The 19,924-nt window shown below is 41.2% G+C and overlaps 1 protein-coding gene across 3 annotated transcripts; it reads left to right on the top strand.

The window, feature by feature from the left end:
* The first annotated feature begins 51 nt into the window (after nt 1-51).
* On the top strand, nt 52-11,622 carry LOC145458789 (toll-like receptor 10). 3 transcript variants are annotated; one of them, XM_080337278.1, is made up of 17 exons: nt 52-238; nt 2,551-2,723; nt 4,353-4,527; nt 4,595-4,788; nt 4,854-4,996; nt 5,644-5,741; nt 7,046-7,170; nt 7,638-7,773; nt 7,832-8,017; nt 8,076-8,371; nt 8,437-8,634; nt 8,919-9,017; nt 9,097-9,284; nt 9,759-9,935; nt 9,993-10,030; nt 10,096-10,146; nt 11,410-11,622. In XM_080337278.1, exons 1-16 carry the CDS (start codon nt 76-78, stop codon nt 10,137-10,139), a joined length of 2,433 nt encoding a protein of 810 aa, XP_080193404.1. In that variant the 5' UTR covers nt 52-75; the 3' UTR covers nt 10,140-10,146; nt 11,410-11,622. The 3 variants fall into 3 exon arrangements, with proteins under 3 accessions (XP_080193404.1, XP_080193403.1, XP_080193405.1); XM_080337277.1 differs by having other exon boundaries at nt 10,096-10,156; XM_080337279.1 differs by having other exon boundaries at nt 10,096-10,179.
* Nucleotides 11,623-19,924: the final 8,302 nt, after the last annotated feature.

The following is a 19,924-nucleotide window of genomic DNA, read 5'->3' as shown; positions in this document are numbered from 1 at the left end:
TAATTTCTGTGGTTTCTTGTATGTAATAGAATATTTATATAACTCAGTGAATAGAATACCGGTAGAAAGTAACTTATGACTTGTTCAATCCGGTTACCATGTCTCGTGTTTATTTCGTTGGTACTGAGATGCAGTTCTGTCTCAATTGACACAGAGATCAGTCGCAGGCTGAAGAGACAAACCCAAGGAGGGTCATTTATCTGTCCAGAAGAATGCATATGTACGGACTACGGAGACAGTAAGTGGCGACTCTGCAGATGCTTACTACGAAAAGTTTGCATGATTTAAAATTACATGGAGAAGTAGGCCTACAAAATGTATTTTGTATATCCAAACACACGATATAAGAACACGTGGGAATCATGCAAATCGTTCCAAGCCTGATAACGCCGACCTCTCACTGTACACCAGAGGTCTCAAACTCAAATGTGCTCGCGGGCCAATTCCTACTTTTGGATGGCGCCGCGGGCCGCAGCACCAATAATAGGGGAATTCAATGTATTTCAAAGTAGGCCTTATTTCCGGGTTTCGAGCATAGGCCTACTCCTGATAACTAGGCTATATTGATCATGTCTTTACCGAAGTCAAATAGAATCAGCGCTTGATTTTAACTTCGAATGTTGGAATAGGTCAATAACAACTTGAACATAATGGATACTGTGCCATAGCAATAGAAATGTGCAATCGCCGAAGAATCCATTGGTGTTACAGCTGTAAAGCGTAGGCTACGACTAGTTAATACTCGCCACATTAAACTGGCGATAATGACATATATAAAGATGCCCAAGATGACACAGGATGTATCCAATTATACATCAAAGGGGTAACATAATGCCAATGGCGGTTGCCATACCTACCTGCTTAGATATCTAAATAAGCTATGCAACACAAGCTACGACTTTTTGATATTTTACCATTTCTCATACCAGTTTTCAGAGTTTGTTCATAGTGTCCTATATGGTGTGGACAAAAGCAAATCCCACGGCTCAGTGAAATTGGTCTACGGCACACTTTTCGTTTGTTCAAAGGCAATTTGACGGTAATTTTTGACCGGCTTGTCCAGCATTAAATTTGATAAACGGGTATCAATGGGAAGCTATCACCGTATTGATTGCGAAAATATAGATTTTTTTCTGTTCGTGGCCCTCGAACTCCCCAAAATAAGCCTCGAATGTTGCGTTGTAAGTGAGTTTGGTATTGTGACGCAACCATACCGTCTGAGCAGCTCAGGAGCAAATGCGCACGAGAGTGAGAGTGTGAATGCTCAATCGCTTGCGCAACAATGGTCAATTCGCTTGCAGCTTGTGGTGCTCCTCACCTGCTCCCAGACGTCATTGCTGCGTCACAATACCAAACTCACTTACAATGCAACATTTGAAGCTTATTTTGGGGAGTTCCAGGACCACGAGCAGAATAATTTCATATTTTCGCAATCAGTACCGTAGTAGATTTCGATTGATACCCGTTTTATCAAATTTCATGCTCGGCAAGCCGGTAAAAAATTACCGTCAAATTGCCTGTGACCAAATGGAAAGTGTGACGTACACCAATCTCACTGAACCGTGAGATTTGCTTGTGTCCACACCATATAGGACACCATGGTTTGTTGCGTGCGTGGTTGTACCAAGTCACAAAAGTCCTTCTCTGATTGTAACGTTAGACGCGACGAGTACGAGTACGAGTAATTCTACAGAAGGTCGCGCGCTATAGTCCAAATCACAATTTTCAGTCACGAATGATCAACGGGTCATGTTTTACGATCATAAACAAGTAATGTCACGTAATAGTTGATCTTTCACTGCGTGGTAACTTTTGAAAGTGATGTATTAGTGAGGTTTGATGAGTAGTTTCAGGCTTCTGGAGTAGTTTTAGAGCGAGTTTTAAGTTCTCAAATTAAAAAAAATCGGAGTTAAATATTGTCGAATACTTCGAAATCCAAAATGCCGTCGCGGGCCGCACGAAAGGGTCTCGCGGGCCGCATGCGGCCCGCGGGCCGCGTGTTTGAGACCTCTGCTGTACACAGTGTTGTACAAGTAGCTCGAGCAGTTTTTGAGTTTCGCACTGTAGGCCTATACAAATGGAAGCTCGGGAACCATAAGCTATTTCCGATCCTCCTCGTATGCAGTAAAACGAAAACATGGTTTTGTAGACGTAGCAAGGATAGCCGGTAGCCCGGGAGAACCAAAGGAGTCGCCCGCGATCGCACTATCGCAGTACCAAATATTCAAATGAGACATTTGAAACTCGAAGGGTTTCATATGAGTAGCAGTTGAACATGGGTCAGTCGACCTCAAGGAACATATGAAAGCAGTTTGCGATCATGGCGTTGCTCGTCTTCGCCCACGCGGAGGCTTAATGGGAATCTAGTTAGGGTCGACGCAACGGAAGATAAAACTGTTGAATCGTACTGGTCTACGGCATAATTTTGATTATTACGTCACACATACAATATTCTTGAATTTCGAGCAGAACATTTTTAAAACAGAAAGCGGGCCAGGAATAGAAGAAATCCCTGCAAATCTGTGTCATTACAAGTATCTTCTTTTTCAGATTCGAAAGAAGTGAATTGCTACAATACTGGTAGAGGTTCCATCCCATTAAACATCCCGGGAGACACGGTAAAACTTAATCTCAGCAGAAACTCAATCAGTGAAATCACAAGAGGAATATTAGATAACCTGCATGAAGTGCTGTACCTGGACTTATCACACAATGATATAGAGGTACGTAATAATGGTATTTAAGCATTGACTCTAAAGTCTAAACCGCGCACAATATTCATGGTCCCCGTTTTCGGTATATTAGATCGAATCAATGCAATGCCTCAAACGAAACGACGGTATCAGTATAGTTCATCTGAAAGTTCTTCATCAAACTTTAGTATAGGGCCATCTATTGACAGAAGCCTCTGTAAGTCTTTATCTATCGTATCCTTCGGCCAAGGGTTGGCAAACTTCACCCTACATCAGCCATTTGCACCCATTTCCCATCAAATAAAACCCATCGAAAGTCGCATACTATGTTGTAGTGCGGAGCGGATCGACAAATTTTCTGGTCCGGCTCCGATCCGGCTCCGGCCGTATCAGGTAAAAGTACTGATCCGGCCAAAAATGTAAAATTCCGGCCAGAAATCCGACCCTTCACGGTACGGGGGCTCCGTAAATTTATAAATATGCCTCGTATATTTTCGCACTGGCTTGGCGGTTACTTGTGTGGGGTTGGTTGCTAGTTATTTAGTTTTAAAAGTCATGCGTATCCATAAATATTCTGGACATATCATAAAAGTAGTGATCCGGCTCCAATCCGGTTCCGGCCGTAACTGAAAAAAGACTGATCCGGCTCAGATCCGGTCCGGCCAAAATTTAAAAAATCCGGCCGGATATCCAATCCGGCTCCGGTCCATGCTCCACACTACTATGTCGGACCACTCGACTCGAACCATTGCAATTATTACTCGAATCATTGCTTCCACGTCTCCGTGGTCCTGTTTCGAGATAGTATTGAAATCCTTTTTGACAGTGGTTTGGAAGCCCCAATGCGATTCGTATTCCCACGATACTTCACGTAATCACGTTTATAACGGCAAAATTAGTTCCTGCACCAATGCGATTCGTATTCACACGATACTTCACGTAATCACGTTTATAACGGCAAAATTAGTTCCTGTAATCCAGTAGTTTCCAAAGGAGGCGTTCGCTAGCGTGAAGGGGGCGCTAGTCATAAAATGGGCGATTGGGTGCGCTAGCTATAAAATTGGGTGGTAGGGGGCACAGAGTGCAGTTGGGGGCGGAGCAGGCTTAGAAGGCAACTGCTGCGTAGTGTTGAAACGATTGATAAATAAAGCAGCTATTAATACGCAGTAACATTCAAAATAGAGTCAGTCAGGGCAGTTTAGGGTCGTCCGTCCATTTATTAAGCTCTACCGGAAAGCCCATTGCTACTTGACAACGTTGATCCTGTCCATCAATGAACAAATTTAGCAGACGGCACAATACCTAGAAAGCGTGGTTAATCGTATATTAGAAGCTCACCATCTTTTTGAGAGGCTGGTATATAGTGGTGAGGCTTACCAACACATCCTCGCCGCAAAATGAATTAGGTGTGATGATCACACCATATCAACCTAATTATTTGACTTAACTTTTTATAATTCACAGTTATCTGGCATTGTACCATCTATTCAACGGTATCTAAAGCGACAAGTTTGACAATATTGTGACTAAAATAATCGCCCTAGTTAAAATATTCGGTTAGCATGTAAGAAATCGATATCCCCGTAATATTGAACGTGGTGAAAGTCTCGGAATTAACTATGAATATGATCAATAGGAAGTCAACCATCTATATTTCAGAATATTGAATTGACGGCATTCAAAGACCTGGCTAAAGTAACGTTACTGGATTTGTCATCGAATGAAATCAAGAATGTAACGCTGAGCATGTTGGGGCCGACCGCGTTGAAGCTGGAGGTTCTGCGAATTTCGGACACGCAGTTGCGCTCAATGCCGGATTTGCACGATAGATCGCGTGAGAATGAAGTACCCATATAACCATGATCGTACAATCATGCTTATCATATCATGTTTATTACCAGGTACTTATATGACGAAACTAACCTATCTCACGATTAGTAACAATAGAATATCTGTACTACCGTCGGGTCGGATCCCACCTTCAGTGAAATTTCTGGATTTGTCTTGCTTGGATGTGCGAGTTTTAAAAACGAATACGTTCTCCGGTTTGGAAAACTTGGAAGAAGTAACGATGCGCGGGTGTAGACGAACTGGGGTAATGATTTCTGGATTTCATTGTATAGGAGAGCAGCTGATTTTACTCACAATTTATATTGTCAGAGAAAGAAACTTGAGGTCGTCGAAAGGGGTATATTTTCTAGCGCTGCTGGCTTGCAACGTCTTGACTTCAGCGGTAACGCGCTAAAGAGAGTGCCGGCTGAGTTGCCGATCACGCTGATAGAACTCGATCTATCCGTTAACAGGTAAACGCATTACTGGGCTATTCGTGATATTTCATCATGATTCAAGGTCCCGCGCGACAGGGCTGTTGAAGCACGTTGGGAAATGCCCTGATTATAATTTTCAACATGTCAGTCTTGAAACTGTGCAATATTTATGGCTATAGTGTATGGCCGAGATACTTCAATGACGGAGTAGAGAGTAGACAATATATAAATAACATTGTATTCTTATAACTAGGGCGATTTTTTTACCTAAAAACCGAACATTTGACCAAAAAATGACAAAACGACAAAATTTTGCCCTCATGTATGTAAATTGGGTGTTTTCGCACATAATGTTGCAATTGTAATACTTACCTTCATTTCTGGTTGAAGCTGTCTGTCCTTACGAAGTAGTTTGGCCTGAAAAAAACTTTTTGACTTGGAAACTGACAAATTTTATTGCGGCTCGTTGAGCATAACACCATGTCAACCTATTTGTTTCATTTGATTTCATTTGCTTTGTTTCGTTGGGTCTTTTACTGGGCCGTAAGAACGGCAACAGCGGGGAACGGGGAGCTCAGATAAAACCTCCGACAGTAATCGAATCCGATCCGTCAGATTGGTGGGCGCTTATCGTAACCACTACACTCTCTCCCCCGCCTACTTATAACATGATATGAATTCAGAATCTCTGACCTAAAGGAAGGTGAATGTGCAACAGAAGAGGTGTTGAAGGAGAATTTATACCGGAATGCTGCTGGTGAATTTGACGAATTTGGTGGCGGTGAGTGGCTTAATCAGATGGACATAAACTGATCAAAGTATTTACGAAAGGATTTGTTCCTTAGTCCTCGCACTGCGAGTGTAATATCAATCCCACCACCGATTTTCTCGTTCGCCTGTTGTATGATATAGCGCTTCGTGCAAGCCTACCTATCAACTAAGCCATGCTCTCAACTCATAGCTAAGGAAATGCGAGCTGTAGAAGCATTTGCACTATGTTTAATCGATTTTTCTTGTATTGGATATTTTCCCGCATTTGAATCCAAAATGGCAGATCGTAGCGGATTTGACGACTTCAAATTCATAACCTATTCCAAATGTGAGTTTCAAATGTCGCTTCTCAAATCAATATTCATTAAAACACGCTCGGTGAAAAGCTCACCCTTAACTCACCCGCTCAAGATTGATGCGGAACAATCAAAGGCCATAAATTCTGCAATTGGCAAACACTTGTTGGATAATCCCGCCTGTGCGAAAAATTATCGAGACGACAGATTTCGCATACTCGGAAAGGGTCGCTCACACTTTCATTTGTGTGCCTTGGAGTCGACTTTTATCAAAATACACCAGCCAAGGCTGAGTCAACAAAAAGAGTCCGTGTATCATCTAAAAATAGTAGGCTACATTGAACGCTCTCGTATTCGACATTTCGTGCTGGTGGCGTCATATTTTGTGTTACGATTGTTGATATACGCAGTTCTTTCGAATTCTCTACTAGTTGCTGACGATTACCCATGACGAGTGTCAGCCGAAAATATTCGGGTTCATTTCAATATGAATATACTATTCAATTGTAAATCAATATTCTGGATTCATTCCATGCCATGCCTAAGGCCAAGACCCAATCGCGTGTAGTAGCTTAATACGTTAAGACGTCCCAGCACAATTTTATATGATCACTCTTAGATTTCCAGATTGTTATAATCATGATCAAGCTGCTCTAAAATCGTGAATTTATTATTATCCTTTACGAAGTAGATAAAAACCTTCCGAATCCGGAAGTCCAGAACCAAGAAGGACAAGATTTTACATAATTGATGAAGGCACGAATTATTTTTGGCTCAGATATAAGCAACATCGTTTAGAATTACCGGCTGGTAACAAACAGAAACCATTACAGCAAATTGAACAGTACATCGAATAGGGGCCTTATAGAATGATGGGATAAAATGAAGGCTCTTATTGACAGGAGATAATATCTAATCACGGTCACATGACATGGGTGTATACATAAGGCCTATCCTATATTATATATGTGTCAGTGTCTTTGAGTGGATCATAAGAATCGTTGACCCCTACATTTAGGATATCTGACAAGACCGGTGGGGTCGGATCTGTCCCATCTCAGTAACCTGCGGATATTGAAATTGAACGGTAATCCATTAACAAGTCTATGCATTGACGACTTTCTGAACTTGGAAAATCTGAAGGTATGTTCATTCCAAATCTTTATATGTGTCGAGGATATAGTTAGTAGTTACGACAGTTCAACCTGTTTCGTCAACTGGTCTATTCTATTATATTATAGTTTTGCGTTTATACTTAAGACGGGTCGAGTATTGTTCGTTATGGCGTCATAAGAGTATAGTTGATGTAGAAAGTGCACAGGTCACCGTTTCTGCGACCACAAAGAATATAATACCAGCTCTATACCACAAAAAGATAATATATTATTTCCATGAAATTGCTGTGGATTCATCACGAGTCACGACTTCTCATAAATGCTATTTCCACTAACGTGTGTAGTGTGTACTGTGTAACCATGTACTACATCTATCGAATAATTGACTCGACTCGAATAATTGTAATTCATACTTTAATCATCGTGCCCAGCCCCATAGTCATAACAGGACACTTTAGTATATTATTGGCGGAAGTTATCACAGAACTCTTTCAGGTTTTGAACATGAGCGGATGCACATTATCGCTGTTCCATCCGCACACATTTGTGTACCCGCAGAATTTGGCGATTTTAGATTTGAGTGGGAATCAATTCATGCGTTTCAAAACGCAAAGCTTATCAGCGTTAGAAGGTCGGGCCAAGCTGCGTTTTCGTAATGAATCGGGCTTAACGTCTCTTACCCGTCGCAGAACTCTACCTCGAAGACAATATCCTGGAACAGGTGGGGTCTTTGAACAGAAAGAAAGTACCGTCATTAAAAAGGGCGGATTTCGCGGGAAACAAATGGAGATGCGACTGTCAGCTGAAGCCATTTTTGCAGTTGATCCGATACCATTCGGGCGAAATCGACTTTGTGAACTTACATGGATATTCCGGTACTCTTTTCACCCTCAAACGCAACGTTTACCGATGTAAGCTGGTCTTCTTTTGCAGTGCATTACGCGTGCGCGTTTCCGCTTGAGGTCAAAGGCAAACCGCTGCTCACGCTTGATATCGACGCGTTGGTTTGCGACAGCGAAGAAAAAGTTAACATAGTGGCGATCGCTGCACCCGCTAGTCTCGGTCTGATTATTATAATCGTAGTTATCATTATCGTCGTAGCAATGCGGCAAGACCGAAGAAGAATAGCTAAGAAAAGAGCAGCTAGAGCCGCAGCCAATGCTAAAATTGGACAGCAGAACGAAGCATTTGCTTTGGACTTCACTTCCACGATGGGTACTACTCTCGAAGTAACGCTTGCTTGAGTCTAGCGAGTGTAGGCATTGAAATGATTGCTATCAATTACCGTGTATAGAGAAGGAAATACGCAGGCGACGCCGCCGTGTTGTGTAGCAGCCTGGACCAGTCTTGGGTTACGGATCGGCTGATACCGGAGATACGTCGTCACGGCAACGAGGCCCTGCCGTACGATAAAGACGCCAAGAATTCGACTCTGAGCAGGAACGAGGGGCGGCTCGTTTTGAACGTTTTCACAGTAGGAAAAAATATAAAGGTGAGAGAAAATGGAGTGCTAAGAAGCTTCCTAAATGCGCCATAATTCAATTTTGACGTCATAATTACGGATGTCATCAAAACATTAAAGAAGTAATACGCTACAGATCGCTTCGACCGAGTATAGGCTATGCCCGTTGCCCGCGGCAGCATCATTGTATTCTTGAAGCGACACTTATCGCAATAGATGTTGTTGTTTTGGCACCCACGGTGTGTCGAGGGCAACTACAAATGTCATTTTGCACCAGGGCGATACATATTCTTTGATAATAATTTTAATTTTAGATTGACAGATTGTCAAAATGCATGGACTCGAACAGACGAGTGGTCATAGTTGTTTCCTATAATTTCATCGAAGAAGATTCCAGCACTTTATTACTAAATGTATGTATTGCAATTTTAAATACGTTAGCCATTATGGAGCACGCTATACTAACTCTCCGGTGCCAACCTACTGTTGCAGGTAATTCGAGAGCGCTCTGTCGACAGCCCAGAAGATTCCGTCATTATTTTGGTGCTGGGCGCCGTAGCATGGTCGTCGATGCCACAAGCGTTGAAATTCTTAATGGTGGAAAAAACGTTCATTCAGTATCCCCAAGATGCCGGTAATGACGCGCATTTCTGGGAGTCACTGTGCCCGCAACTCTACCGGTAAGGCGAAACTGTGTATTTCGTAATCGCGGGTAAAAGACATATATGGTATGATAAATGATAGTGGTTTGATTTTTTATATCAACAAGTGTTACAACATGATGTGAACATATATGGAAATGGGTTATACTGTCGAAATTGCTGGATTTATCTTCGCGGCAAGGTAAAAAACTACTTATAACTTCACTAATAGAGCATCTTTCGATGACATATTCTGCTACCACCGCTCATTTGACACGACAATTTCACTCACAAAAATGATACAAACCAACCCCGAACAATTTTCTACTTAATTAAACTGTTTAGTAGAATTGGAATTGATCTTAAACACACATCCGCTTTAGTAAGGATATCTAGAACTCGAGATATCCCTGAGTATGCAATAAGCAGTGCAATGAGAATGAGTATATTAATCCCAAAAAGCAGATATATAAATCGTTACTGAGGATGACAACCTATATTATTACGACATAGTCAATCGACTCTGTCGAACAGAAGAGAAAATCTAGACGGTGAAAAACTCGAGTACTGGCAGCAGGAAGAACCGTCGGAAAATATCTTCGCAGAAAAAGAAGACGAAACTCCGCCAAGTAGACCACCCAACTGGAATACGGGAGGTAGGAAGATGAGGATGGGATCGAAAATATACGAGTAAGTCGTGTTGGTATCGGAGCCTAATCCATATCTGAATCCGCCTCGATTGTTCAGATCGGGTTCGACACTGAAAGGCAGCACAGCGGGATCGAGTGAGTGCGGGAAATATTCGGTGATATTCTAGTGTTGAAATAAGCATGTTCTTGTGGCGAAACAGGGTACGGGATCATCGACGAGAACGCGGACGACAGTGAGCATTAGCGACGATGTATCGACAGGTGAGAGCAAGTTACAAACCCAGGTAGGAGTAGGTTCTGCCTAGGGTAGGATTTTAAGCAAATGGGGTTTAAAAACACTTTGTTTAAAACATATTTTAAACAGTGATTTAAATATAAGTCATGAAAACAGATTTTTTTTCAAACATTGTACAATTATGGCATAATTGTGTGAATACTCCATAAAACATGTAGTATAAGCCCATACGGACGATTTTCACTTGATATGCTCGACGTTTACGATATGGAATGGTTGGAACCCTCGAAATCGTCGTCGGATCATTGGTACGGAATGGGTGTTCTTATGATGATGACAACTCACGGTAAAAATGCTGAATAACGATGTAGTCATGGTTAAAGATATTTTTAGTCCGTTAGTGACAGGGGTCGGAAGCCTTTTTGGTCAAAGGAGCCATATTCATCCTATATTTTAATTTGGCAATGTCAATCCGATGTGACGTCACAATTGAAGATACGCGACGTCATGGTTAAAAAAGGACCATGCTCTAAACATGTTTGTTTAATATTTATTTTTGTTTTAAATGCAACCATAGTTCTGGCTATACCAGTGGTTCGTCGACTGCTTCACCCGGAGTATATGATTCCAATTTCCAGCATTACCTCAGGGTTGTAACCAAGTCACAAGTTGATTTGACTTTTACAGTTTAGACTTGAGTCAAGTCAAGTCATTTTCAATCAACCACCGAGTCAAGTCCGAGTTCAAGCCGGGGGCAACGGGCGGAGTTCGAGTCATAGTGTTAAGACTCGAGTCCAAGTCGTAGTGCTTACTTGTCATTAATATCAAGTTCAAGTCAGGTTCAATTCACTTCTGTGAAACTCTCGGATGATATCGAATGCCTCGGATTCATAATATAGTCCTCTCTCTCACTCTAAACATGTTTATTCAAACAGATAAAAGACAGTTTCTGGGCCTATTTTAAAATTTTCACTCCTGATATTTGAGACTAGAATAAGTCATATAGAATGTCGCAAGTCATCTGACTTGGTCGATTCATGCGCAATGACTCGAGTATAAGTCGAGTCAATAGACAAATTGACTCGAGTCAAGTCGAGTCAACTAAAAATTGCGACTCGAGTCATTTCAACCTTTGTTCGATTGAATTGTGGCTACTTTAAACACAGGAATTTACTTAAACTTAATGGAGATTTATAATGTTGATGTGAGTGACAGACACATACGCTATTAGTTCTGATAATAGTCAAGTTTCCTGTCAATATTCTGTATTTATCCCTAGATATCGCGTTGAAGGAATGGGGTTGTGACGGTGCTACGGAAGCCTGTGCGTGGTGAGAAACGATGATTTTACAATATGCTGGATTACGAGACAAGCATGATCATGATCATAAATCATTATCAACGTGTCCGAGTTCAAGCAAGAGGAATAACGTTTCGCACTCCTTCAACGGTGTCGAGGAATGCTGATTGTTGATGTTATTTATATTCTATTTCTTTTCACAAATTTCAGTTCTTATTGTGTTCAATCGTATTCGGCGTTGTCCATTTCATTACGGAAATACCTTGATGGTAGTAGATTGCTGCGTCATTATTAATTGATAAAATATCGGCATATCTATATAGATAGGTACGAATAGAACGACTTTAGCCACTTGTTTAATATTATTATTGATGCTATTTGAATCAGCCTTTATTAAAGAATTTTATTATGTGAAATTTCCAATATATCAGATTCATCGCATGGGAGGTTGAGAGTAGGGATGGGCACAATGATTCGAGTACTGGAATCTGAATACAGTATAAGTTTTAATGATTCGAGTCGAGTAGTAAAAGACAATTTTTTCGAATACTAAAATTATACGCTCCTCGCCACTGAATGTTAATTTACTATCAAGAATTATAGTTTTGATACTGTTGAAACTGAGGAAGCTTTGAAACCTTGATTGGCCGTGTCGCAGAATAGTGCAAAGCTACGTACGTTACTGGAAATAACGCATTTCCGAAGTCATGATCATCCCACAACATTGTCAAGAAGTGCAATGAAATCGGTATGGTCGAAAAATACCAAGGTATCTTTAATGTCACGGATAACAGGCATTATGTTCTTTGTGGTAGAATAAAAGGTACATATTTGAACTTTGACATAGTACATTCTGTTGTGGCGTCATAATGCGTGATACTCGAATACTAGACTCGAAGCGTAATACGTGATACGGAATCGAATCACCCAGGTACTCGATTTTGTCCAGCCCTAGTTGAGAGAGTGAATGTATCATTTCATTACGCAAAAAGGGAGTATAAAGAACTCAAGAGTCAAGACTGCAATGAATAGTTCCCATTGTATGAAATACAGTGCTCGAACTATAACTACTACAGAGAGATTTAGAAATCCAAAAATATGGACTGCACAATAGGGCTCTTCAAAAATGACTTTTTTTCACAAATCGTACTGGCTACTCAATAAAATTGTTAGGTTACCTAATTTAAGCCTACACACAACATTTGGTTCAATTCCAGCCAGTAACCGCTTTGCTACAGGAGAAGAAAGTTTCGATTTGTTATATAAAAACAAATAATAAAAAAATTGAAAATTTTCTGTTCACCCCATGAAAGTGTTAGGCTGTCTATAGAAACGATGCTCACCAAATTTGGTTCTATTCCAACGAGTGGAAGCGGAGTTATAGCCGTCGAAAAATTTGGATTTGAATAAAATAGTATTTACGGTGAGAACAATTATAATAAATAAACAAAGAATCGGTCACCGTAAATACTATTTTATTCAAACTCCAAATTTTTCGACGGCAATAACTCCGCTTCCACTGGTTGGAATTGTTTTGCTGTCACGGGGTAATACTCGGGCAGGGTGGAGGGAAGGAAAGAGCACTGGCGTAACTGCCGCACGCAATATTTTTGTACGCATAGTTTACAGAAATGAATCGACTTTATTCGCAATTGTGAAAGAGCAGAATATTCCTAGTATCGCTTAACGCCCCCGGTGACCGTTGGGCTGCTTTAACGTAAGACGTGCACTGTGCAACGGTATTTCGAGGCCACCCTTTCCGCCCGCGCCGGGACACATGAAACATGAAGCATTTGTAGAATTTTACTAACAAAATTCCGAAAAAAGATCAGTGACTTGCATACAGATAAATCAAAGTCAAGACGAGAAATTACTCCAACACCTCACACCGTGAGAGTTTAAATACGATGCCGTCTCAGCCCTCAATAGTCTTCGAAACGTGTCAATTCGGCGCGCCGTTCAATAAAGGTAACCGTCGTGCACAGCACCCAAAACGAACTGAATTTCAAAGCACAATCTAACGTACACCTTAGGTAACACGCACTAGGTAATCAACTCAAATGAAAAAACAATCAGGCAATCAAGTCGGTTGGAACCTCTTCGGCTTGCGCATCGCACGACCACTTGGCGTTCGCTTTACAACATCATTGGCCTACATGCGGCTGCGGCCAAAATGCGGTGCTAAAAATGCAGGATGAAGGCGATAAAAACTAAAATGGCCACTGCTGGTTGGCCAAAACCTTCAATATTGAAATATCTGGTCTTCGAAATGGTCGGCACCGAATAGTCTCGTCCTTGGAATCTGAGCCCCGCAGTACCAATGTGGCCCGCAGAGGAAAAAAGCACCCCGATTTGAAATCGCGTGCATGACACATGTTTCATAGAACTGCATTGCGTACAACTGGTTGTCTGCGCCTTCTCTATTTCATGCATGCTCGTAAATACGTAGCATACTGGCATTAAACAAGCCATTTGAGTCAGTCGAAAAGCTTTTAGCGAATGAATTAACAATATGAAGTTATTGTTTCGAGTCATACTGACATTAAAAATACATTCATGTCGACATGAGGCTTGGGTCTCGAGATGAAATAAAACTCAGATATGGGTCGCGGTCTAAAAAGTTCAAGAACCCCTGCCTTAACAGATGATTTTTCAAAGGGTTTACTGATACTCGACTCTAAATCCTAGCCATTCATTTATAGTTGTTATGCTTTTCCGACTTGCAAAATTCACAAATTTCTAGATACTTAAAAGTCGCCCGATACCACTTGAAAGGCTCTCACGCTTCGCAGTTTGGGAACCAATGCTTTAGAAAGTAGTTTGTTGGGAATATCTTTTATCAATCCAGTATAATCTTGGACTTCACGTAAATTCAAGGAACATATTCGTGATAGTTAAGAGTGCAATACAAAGCATTGAAGCCTTGCTTCCATTCGTGATATCCTATATTTATGCGAGTTTTGAAATGGCAGAAACAAAGACGAAATCAGGAAAAGAAGAAGGACGCGCATGATAGGCTACATTTCGCGTGTCATCAAATTATAGAATTCCTAGGTGGAAAGTAGGGATGGTGTGAACCTCTGAAAGGTTCAGGTTCGTGTGAACGCGAACCTTTTTGAAGGTTCTGTGTCAACGCGAACGTGAACCTCATGACGTCACGTGACGTCATATTGCTAATTCTAACCCTGTATTTCAGTGAAGTGATATATTATTGTACACGATACAGCATAGCGACGACTCGGGCCACATAATGCCACTATGCTGAAGTACGTATTGACGTGTTAATCGTCGCAAAATGTATCAACTGGAGCAATCAAATGATACAATAATCCCATAAAATCAATATCTTTCGTCGCTTTGCCAACAATTTCGACGAGGACTTGCAACGGAATACATGCTTACGCTTTAACGGTCTAGGCCAGACCGGACAATGTATTCGGCGTCTGAGTATGGTTACGTTGCTGATATTGAGCAGAGTGTAAAACTGCATTCTATACTTGTCGCGATATTTCCTCATTAACAGCAGTAGCACGGATTTGGTTTTTATGATACAATAAACATATGAAGTCAAGATTGACCCCATACGCCCGCTACATTTTTTACATCAGACAACGATATCAATTTCATTGATTGGATGATCATTGATCAAGCATCATTCGCTGACTATACATGTAGTGTATCTCGCTCTTGCTGTTGTGTGATTGCGGATCTAGCTCACAGGAGCAAAGAGTCACTAAATATTCTCAAACGGAAAGCTGGATATTTCGAGCAAACTTTTGCAACAAAACAAGTAAAATTTTGAGACTGTCAGGGTCAGGGATATCTAGACTACGGGATTGATAACTAGTCACGTGACCGCGTACTGAGTTGACGGAATGAGGGCATTCTTGTCCAACAGGAGTTGAGGCGGAGGAGTGTCGTTCCGCTCGCAGTTCAGTTTGTGTTCGTTGTTATTCGTTATTACGGGGATATATACTCTTCGCCAGGCATCTACGAGATAAGTTACGGACATTGTACGTACATCGTAGTCAGCTGGCAACCTTCGCCTGTCTCATAAACCTTGTGCGAAGCGTCGATGGCGGTCGCGATTGGGTAGTACCGGTATTCCTAATTCAAATTCTGGTTGAGGGTTTGCGTTCATCGTTAACTGCGTCGTGATATAAGATATGGACTGACCGTAGATCTTAATGAAGTGAGCTAAGGATAAGTTTTTATAGTTTCAATGTTGGAGCGGTACCGGTATTGGCTACTCACTAGTCAGGTCGTTCAGTTTTCACGCATGAGCAGTACCGGTAATAGCCACTAGATTCGTTCAGTTTTTCTATGCTGGAGAGTCATCGGTAATGGCTAGTGGCTACACATGTCATTACGTTTTACCATGCTGGTTCAGTACTGGTAGTGACTGGCGGATTTGTACTCGTTTGTTTTTTGTATTGACATACTTATATCTACTGATGCTATACCATATATAGACAGACATACCTATAGGCGTGCAGGGCTTTAGGCCTATAGGCCTACACGCCTATATCATATAATTTCCATTTTAACACCATTAATTTCTAGAACTAACTATCCTAGGCTTGAATATATCTGACGCTGACACTACGAATGATGAATGGTACATAGGCCTACATGCTGTGTGCCAAATTACCGTACTGGATACAAACCCAGAAAAAGTGCCACAATAGATGAAGGCTCAGTTTTACATAAGCGCCTGTTTCTTTTTCCACCAGAGTAAAATTTATGCGAAAAATGGATTAGAGCGATTCCACGCAAAGATTGGATAGTCACTATATATACACCAGGGTGTGTGCAAAGCATTTCTCTCCTGATGACTTCATGGAAGATACCCGTGATACAAACAGCACCCGCCGAAACAAGCATCAATTTCAGAAATTATCAAGATCGCGTTTGAAACCGGGTGTTGTTCCTCATATTTTCCCCGAATCTGTCGGAGTATTTGAGTACCAAATCAAGTGCTTCTGCGAGACGTGATACGCAAAATTCTCTGATTGAGGGCCGTAACAAGCAAATATTTCAGGAGATAATTGAGATTGAGACACTACCATCCATATATAGTTCTGTGCGCACCAATGATTCGCTGCAATTTCACTGGATAGAGACATCAGAGAATGAATCGGATGAATCCTCCCACTGCTGGTCATGAGGATATTTAGGAGTGTCGTGCAATGCGAAGTTCAGCCTCAAACGGATATTGTATGAAGTTCAAGATGGCCTTCCCGTCTAAGCTGCTTGCATATTGACTAAAGTATCTTTGAATCCTAGCGGTATTGCTCGAATGTCGCCTATACATTTTCCTGCATGAAGAAGCCTCTTGCAAATTCTCTGGACTTTTACAAACTGCGCAGTATCTGGAATTCATTGAAAGTATATCGATTATCGTGTCAGTGAAAAGTCCCAATAAAGCTACCGGGAAGAGAAATCCATTCTACATGCCTTTACAAGAAATGAAAGGATGTGTCCACAACCTGCAGAAGATTATATATAGATGGTGAGCTTTTTTGCCTATCTCCACACCGCTGAATTTCATCACAATTGAAGAGGCCAGTGTCACATATTTTGTCAGTGGGTACATTGGCCGATGAATTTCTGCGCGACGAAAGTGCATGGATTGCAAAGAAATTGCTGATAACCAACTGTGACGTTCCGGATTTGGATTTATGCATCCCAGAAGAATACAAAAAATATTCAAAATGGCTGATCGAGTTGGACTTGCTGAGCCTACCGGGCTATGCTTTGTAATAACGGCGCTTGCTGTCAAATATTTCACCATCATAAGTGATTCCATTCATCTTGCTGTCAAAACCAAAGATTTGTTTTCACGGAGGCAACTCACGAGGTGGTTCATTTGTCCAGCCTAATTCGCCCTCTGTTGAATAACTGCTGTCAATCAGGTCAAGCACACTGCAACTCCATCGTCCAGGCAGCTTTCAATTGCTTTGCGAAGAAGGAACTTACGCGATTCAACAGCACACCATCTCTAATTGAGCCGCCAGCAAAGAAACTACATTAAATGAGGACGCTTACGACAAAGGTTTCCAAGGATTGACATGATCAGAATTGGTGGCATTGCATGTCCTGTAACAGTTTATCTTGTGTTTCTAGTAAATTAATTGCATGCCATTTCACGAGAATATTATAATAAAGAAAAGTATTTGTGACGTCATAGTCGTTATGACGTCATGGTCATATGATGTCATCAACAATTTGCTATCTAACTTGAAGGAGTAATAGTGGGCAACAGTAGGTAGTGGTAGTAGGTGCAAACAGCAGACCTCGGATAATTTGAATTTAGCCCTCATCACGTAACGGGCAAAAAAGAGTTATCAATCCCTAGTCTAGATATCCCTGGTCAGGGTGCATGGCCGTTTAGTGTTTGAATTTTTATTCTGCCAGCGCCATGCATAGAGTGGCCCGCAGTTGAAATGCAATCAATTTCAATCCAAAGATGTTATAACGAGGTGAAAATTGTAATTACGAAAAAGGTTCACAGTGCAGAACCTACCAAGGTTCGTTTGTGAACGTGAAACTCTAAATTTCTGAGGTTCACACACCGAACGCGAACGTGAACCTCACGTTCACACCATCCCTATAGTGGAAAGCGTTTACAGTCACGGCAAGACAAGTCCAAGGCTCGTACCTTATAACAACCTCATTGTGCATGACGTGGAACAAATGTTGAACATTTGCGTTTTTTGAAGACCTGTTCGCGAAAAGAATATTTATTTTAGAACCTATCCGCGGGGCAAAACAGCTTGCCGACCCATGTTTTACGCCACCAATACGAAATGGTTACATCCGCTAGATGTCAGCAGTTTCATAATTATAACTTATCAGATAGTCGCCAGTAGCAATTACGCTAGCAATTTGTAATTTGCTATCCTCGTAACTGTGACACAGCACAGCTATCTACTAATTAACCCCTTACAAGATAGATTACGTAGCCACAGCATGGTTGTCGAATGACGAATTATATCCCGTACAATTGACGTCAATGGATGACACAGCTTTGACGTTTTTGTGAGGGTTAAGTATAGCGATGATGAGATTTCGCAATGCGCACCTTTCAGTGTTGAGTATCACTGTTGCGAACAACGAATTAGCGACTTGCTAATAATTTTTCTGTAACTTGGAATCATACACACAGCCGATATTTTACGTGATTGTTAGGCTACAGGCATGGGTAACACTCAATATTTTCGTTATAGTCAGAACGCCATAACGCTGTGATAGTTTCTGGCCCCATTTTATTGCGCGGCAAAGTCAATGTTACGACCAAACCCCAGTGACAAATGGTCACGATCGAGATGATAACGTAGAATAATAGCAACCTTCTACAACTTTGAAAGGAATACCATATAGGGCGGCGTCATTACTAATATTTATCATTTCCCTCCTGTATAGCGTCATTCAGAAAAGACAAATAGGCCTAAGCCAGGAGCACTATCCAGTAGCTACCAAATTGTGCTCACCCTAATTCGTTATTGTAAGCCGGCGTGCTATTATGCTATTGTTGAAAAGAAAATTATAATACCGTGTCCTAAGCAAACATAACAAAGAAGTTAGGTTTGAATTAACAATGACTCTAATAACTCTGTCATAGATATTATTCAGTTACGTCTTTATACCACCAAGCCTTCACTTCGAAAGCCTCTCGGACGAAGTTTAAACTTTAGGGGTTTCAGGAGTAGTAGGTATATAATCGTGTATATAAACTATAGGACTTAATATTACTTCGTGTTCTGTCCACTATATAGGCTATTCGGCACCGACGAGCAACTATTATTACAGTACTTAATAGTAATAATTTATTACTATACGCTCGACTTGTTCTATACCGTACGAAAAGCTGTTCCAACTGCCATTGATCACGGGTGTCGCCAAATTGTAAAGTACAAAGCTTTTGTGAAGCTGCGCTATTTATGAACTTCAAACATTGGATTAATGGATATGTATGTTATATAATTGTCCATGTACATTGTACATACATTGGCATTGGTCATTTTACGATGTGAGTTTAGATCTAGTTAAATACAAGTAGCCTTTGTTTGTGTGAGGTGGTATGTATTACGGAGATTGTCAGGTTGCGGTACTCATTCTCATCAGACAGGCCAAGAGAAAGTATATTCCACGTATCGGGATTGCTAAGCCAATACACTGCATTAGTGCATTGTGCGTGTCATATGTTTTTGAGATCTTAAATGCCGTCGCAGTAGGATGCAAGAATTATATAGAATTAACGACGGAAAACATCCTGTCAAACTTTTTAGAATAATCATGGTTACCTAAGGACCCAAGCACATGGAACTTATTAACCATAAAAGAGAAGCGTGTCACCTGGATATATTATGCAAGGCACTTGTTATTGATTCAGGAACTTTATATCGATGTTTAAAAATGTATGCAAGCCTTGGCAGGTGCTAATCAAATCTCAGGCTGCGCCAGCTGGTTTTAGGGGTTCTATTTCCGCGAG

This window comes from Botryllus schlosseri, chromosome 16 (assembly GCF_051294905.1).
Source record: "Botryllus schlosseri isolate E-star chromosome 16, Bs_hap1, whole genome shotgun sequence".
NCBI classification, from domain to species: domain Eukaryota; kingdom Metazoa; phylum Chordata; class Ascidiacea; order Stolidobranchia; family Styelidae; genus Botryllus; species Botryllus schlosseri.
The sequence above is the reverse complement of the archived record's forward strand: the minus strand, read 5'-3'. Positions and strand labels throughout refer to the sequence as shown.